The following is a 5,755-nucleotide window of genomic DNA, read 5'->3' as shown; positions in this document are numbered from 1 at the left end:
GAAGGCAACAAAGGCCCCCCCATCCTGGGAAGGCCTCTCATATAGTAAAACGATGATGGCAGAAATTTCTACTCCAATTATGTTGCAAATATCATGAAATTAATTTGCTATAATCTTCACATTGATCTGAATAAGCACTAGTAGCCGGGAGAAAATTGTTTGAAACAAGAAGAAAAGGAGGAAAATCTGAGTCTCCTGGCAGCACCGGGCATGCGGGAGATTTGACAGGTCCGGCCGGGTGACAAGTACAGGTCGCACATGGGTAACTCCAATTTGAAAGTTTGGGGTTGCTTTAGTATAGGTAAAACAATAACCTGTAATGAGTGACCTGAGGAATGGGACCTAAACTTGCCATGCAAGTTAAGACTGATGCAACACACAGCTGTGGGACATTATTAACAGTTAATGTATGTTGTCACTACCATTAAATAGTTACTGCATCCTGTAAAATGGGCCAAAGAGAGAGAGAAAATGGGACATTTTCCTTGAAAAATAGGAAAAAATAGGAAGGACAAAGACAAAAGAGAAAAATAGGCACTTGACTACCTGCAAGTTAAGAATAATTATCAAAAAATGGTAATGCGACCGTTTAACTGAAACACATCAAACTTGAATTCCTTTAATTTAGTTTTCTTCTGATCAACTACCATGAATCTCCCAATTATCATATTACAACAAAAGCAATGAAAATGACAAAAAAAAATTATTTTTCAGAATCAAGAAATGACGTAAACATGAATGTCCTGGGGTTTCAATAAACTTTGAAGTTGACAGCTAGTTCGAATAGAATAACTGCCTGCTGTCATTGTCATAATAACCTTTAATCCTAGGTTTGAAAGAATCTGTCTTTAATTGCTTCAATATATTGAGGGAAAGAAGTAGCTGAATTCCCTGAGTGAAATAGCCCACGCTTTTTGTTGGCCGTCGGTGCATAACATTATTGAAACCCCTGAATGTCCAATGTAGAGAAAGTGTCTAACCGGCAGGTACAAAACATGGGTCACAGGTCATTGCTTTACCAAGACAGAAAGACCCTAAACATCCATGAAAGCTAACCTTAGAAACCTTGGGTCTAATTCAGGGGTTTTATTAGCCTCCAGGGCCCGTGTACTAGCACCCGTCTATGCTGAGTACAGTAAATAATCCACCTTTGCTCAAAGGAGGTCTCAAGATCAAATGCCAGACTATATATAAGGGTGCCCACTTGCTCTATCACAAGGTCCCTTCTACTTTAAAACTTAATAAAACCTCTCTCTAATTAGGCCCAAACATTTTTATTCATGAGTTGCAATACTTTGGAAAACAAATGCGAGAGTTTCCCAAAGTGACCTGTGTTTTGAACCTGCCCGTGTCTAACATCAAAATTACACAAGCTGCAAATCCAAATACATTGTACAATAACTCAAATAAATAAGAACTATTAAAAAGTACTTTACTTTGGCAAAAAATGGTGCACTTAAATAACTAAATCAAGTAGGTAATAGTAAACATGGAACAAAAATAGCAGCTGTCACTTCTATAATATTAATTTTGCATAAAAATTACAAAAATTTAGATTACTTTTCTCTCTAAAATAAGCTTTCAAAATCCACAGAAGTACTATCTGTTGTAACATTACTTATCTCTAGGCATTACTCCTATTTAGAAATTTAGTAGCAAACAATCAATAATAATATATATGATCTACAAATCATGAAAGTAGAGTATCAAACAAAATTCGCCTAAATGTAGGTATAATTGCCATTGAAACATACATTTTTCGCAAAAATTAAAAAGAGCTTCTCTCTCTATCTCAAGTAGAAATTTGAATGTTTAGCGTCACTCACTGACTTCCTTAATTAACTTTTTGCATACACCAAGGTCACTGGGAAGCATGAAAAGTCACTGCAGAAAGCGTTGACGCTAACATGTAAAATCTGATCTGTGCACTCACGTGTGGATCCAGGATTTTCTTAGGGGGGGTTCACCACATAGGAATGGCATCGTTGACTGGTAGTGATTTTTTTTTGGCAGAATACCAGTTGTATTACCACAATGTGTATGACACTACTTGGGACAAAGCCAGACCTAGTGGGATTTCAGACTCTCAAACTTTCATTTTTAAATTCTGAACCCTCTGAGTACTGAGAGAGAGACTCACAGATTTTACTCTAAGGCCAACAATTTTTATTTTAATGGGTTAACAACATCTAGGTCCATATGTCCCCTTTAATTAAACACAATCACGCAGTGATGTCATACCTGAGACAACACTTATGTTTGCACAAGTGATGTCATCAAACACACCAATGAGCATTTTGAACCATTTTGCAAGACAGAGGGGTTAACAACATATAGGTTCATATGTCCCCTTTGATTAAACACAATCAGGCAGTGATGTCATACCTGAGACAACGCTTATGTTTGCACAAGTGATGTCATCAAACACACCAATGAGCATTTTGAACCATTTTGCAAGACAGAGGGTACATGTGTATCAAAGTTTGCCACACTTTCAGTTCCAATCGTTAAGGATGACAACCTAGTTGCCAATGTTACAAATAACATTTCATCATTTTATCATCTTAGGACTCTGGCATTAAGCCCACAAAAGGGGAGATTCTTCTGAACTACCATTGACCACTGACGTCAGCTTCAAATGCTTCTGCTTTCGGTTGAATCTAATACGCCGAATCCAAAGAACAATCCCAGTAAAAACAAGCAGTCCTCCAAGAATGACCATTGCAAGCTCAAGTGCATGAACAATGGTAAACATCAACAGAACTTCTCTCTTAAGCTTATCTGCACTTGTGCTGTCGAGTGTAGCAGATTCATTCACAAACATTACAGGAAAAAACATACTGCGAATTCCAGTGGTCTCAACAATGCCCTTGATTGCCTCTACCTTGACATTGACTTGCAATCGTTTGCTGCTCTTCACCGAAATACCAGTGTGTGGCTCCACATTTAAAAACGTACCATGTGCCTCCTTATTTGGAGAAAGACCACCTATTTCTTTGTAAAGTGATGGATCTCCCAAGTAAAAATGAGGCGCTGAAATGAAAAGAGGTATCTTCACAGGTGAAGGTGGCTGGCAAACACCTATGTCCAATATGCCAGATGGGTAGCACCTTCCGACACAAAACCCTCTATTATTAGGATTAACCATGCCATTTAGAAATTCCTCTTCAGGAACAGTGAACTGGAGGGCATTTATTCCCTGGATTCTGGTATTCGCTGCATGAGTTAAGCGCAGGGAACGGCACAGCTCCGTTACAAACACATACAATGTGTCGTCTGGGCTTGTGTCAGGACTAAACTCTGAACCATCGGTACCATTAATCATATTGGCATAGCTGGAATTCCAAACTATCAGCTTTTGCTGTTCTTTCCAAGCCTGCCATTGCACAAGGTTCCTGATATCTTTCGCACCAGTACTGACACTTGTGACGCCATCAAAGGTGTTATTTTTCTGGAGCGCAATAATGGGACTTATGTCTGGAAGATCTTTTTGTATAATTTTGGGTAAATCCTTTTTAAATTTAGCATACTCGGCAAAGAGCGGGTCCTTGTAGCCCCAAATCAAATCATGAACTTTTCTTTTCATAAAGAAGTTTTCCTTGAATTTTTGTAAGACAAAGACAGCGATTGCCTCCTTCACTGGAAACGGTAAATTTCTCATGGCTTCAGCCAAGGTCACCAATGGAATATTCACTGATGTGACTTCAACTTCATGAGGATCGCAGGAAGGACACGAAGTCGTCGGGTCGTACACAAAATACATTTCCTGGTTGTATGTAACGGAGGCAGCGCTATCGTTCCAAGATATATTCTTTTTTTGTCGGTGTTCGCGGTATGAAAAGGGTCCTCTTTGAACCACGTACGGTCTGCCGCCATGTCTTACCTCCTCCGGATTCATCACATCGAAAAAAAAGAACTGCATATAGATGGGTACTGAGGGATTTTGCCACTGTGCATAGCCCTCGCTGCAAGGACCCAGCACCAACTTTTCATTGATCTTCCTTTGAATGTAGCGATCGATTACTTTGGTTTCGTAAAGAGTCACGCTAGTTGCAACGAGAAGGATTCCAAGCAAGCAAAGAAATGCGATGGTCTTCCATCCGATGACGCAGCAACATTTGCCACCCTTTTTCTTCGTATTCTCCATTAGCCAGCAAATTCAATACGATGGTTTTTTTTTTCTTCGCTGCTTGCAAAAATTCCAATGGAATGAACGCAGCAAATAAAGCACGACAACCCACAATGATTCTGGTAGCGAAGAAAGCCAGCAACACGTGATCCTCCGTCGACAAACAACAGCCTGACAAAGACAATTACGTAATCGTTTCTGGCGAAAATTTTCCTCAATTCGTTAGGAAATTTGAAAAGGACCTCAAAAAACTTTGAATTCTCAACCAAGTTATACAAAATTTTACAACGCTATTACCAATCGTGACCCCTTAAAAAGTCATGTGAGTTTTTCAAGAAGCTTTTGTCTTTGTTTTGAGGTTTGAGTGGGTGGGGAGAATAAAGAGAGAGTAAAGTCCAAAGGTATCTTCTTTCTCCACACAGGATTTCTCCTTTCGGTTAAGTTTCTGTTTTTTTCTTTTACCGTTTTTCTCCTTTTCTAAAGTATGTCAGCGGAAAATACATTTTTGTTTTCCTTCAATTAACATTTCCCAGCCCACCCAGCCCCAGCCTCCTTTGTTACAAGCAAGCAGTCGTGGTTGGGCTCGCTGCGTACTGTCCAGTGGATAATTACGATGGCCTAAGAGGGTCACAGTCAAGTTTCAATTTTTCACAGTCCAATTTTAATTTTGTGAGTCGTCACCAGTTCTCTCATAAGTCACAGGTCATTGTTTTACCAATACAGAAAGTATCCTACACATTCATAAAAGCTAACCAAACAAAAGCTTTTAGGCCGAAGGTTAGCTTTTATGAATGTTTAGGATACTTTCTGTATTGGTAAAACAATCCTGTGACCTGTGACTTGTGAGAGAACTGGTAACGAGTCACAAAATTAAATTGGACTGTGAAAAATTAAAACTGGACTGTGACCCTCCTGGGCCATCGTAGATATTCTACAAATCTGTCCCTGCATAACTAGCACGGGAGGTCCAACGAAATATGTGATGGAAGACTGTGAAAATTAAGGCTACAGATTAAGCTGTGTAAAAATTTACATTGACTATTGCAGGGGTGGGGTAGAGATGTAAGGTAGGGGTGAGTGGTTAGGGGTAGGGGTGAAGGGTAAAATAGATGAAACAACCCAACCCCTTTACAAAAATGCTAACGTTGGGCCTAAACAATACGCTCTAGATAATGTTTGGGCCTAAGGTTAGCATTTTTGTAAAGGTTTGGGCTGTTTCAGCTATTTTACCCTTAACCCCCTACCCCTTGCCCCTCACCCAGACCCTTTACCCCTCCATCCTCAACTCCTACCCCCTACCCCCGGAATTGTCATGGCATTTATTTTCTAATCTCTTGTCTTTCTGGGGCGTCCACACGTCCAATATTATCATGATTGGCAGTTCCCAGTGAAGTAGAGCAAAGAAGGAATGATATCATCGGCGCAGAAGAGGAAAGGACCTTTAATCTCCCTTGCAGCTATTTTTATTCTCATTACGCACGTTGTCGAGGATAGAGTTGCGTGACAAAAGGACTTTGGTCTGCGTACGAGATTTCTCTTTTTGTACATCACTAAAATCAAATCTACGTTGTATCGGCTCTTGCTTAAAATATTTAGTTTCTCGACTTGAAATAACGCCGATCAGAT

At 39.8% G+C, this 5,755-nt stretch overlaps 1 protein-coding gene across 1 annotated transcript; it reads right to left on the bottom strand.

Moving 5' to 3' along the window:
* Positions 1-605: 605 nt before the first annotated feature.
* On the bottom strand, positions 606-4,457 carry LOC138046863 (lysosome membrane protein 2-like). The gene has a single exon (XM_068893442.1). It carries the CDS (start codon positions 4,145-4,147, stop codon positions 2,579-2,581), a length of 1,569 nt encoding a protein of 522 aa, XP_068749543.1. The 5' UTR covers positions 4,148-4,457; the 3' UTR covers positions 606-2,578.
* Between the last annotated feature and the right edge of the window lie 1,298 nt (positions 4,458-5,755).

This window comes from Montipora capricornis, chromosome 4 (genome assembly GCF_036669925.1).
Source record: "Montipora capricornis isolate CH-2021 chromosome 4, ASM3666992v2, whole genome shotgun sequence".
Classification (NCBI taxonomy): Eukaryota; Metazoa; Cnidaria; class Anthozoa; order Scleractinia; family Acroporidae; genus Montipora; species Montipora capricornis.
Note: the sequence above shows the minus strand (reverse complement) of the source record. Positions and strands in the feature narration are given on the sequence as shown.

Coding starts and splice junctions, on each gene's coding strand:
- LOC138046863 (XM_068893442.1), bottom strand. CDS start 4,147: ATGGAGAATACGAAGAAAAAGGGTGGCAAATGTTGCTGCGTCATCGGA.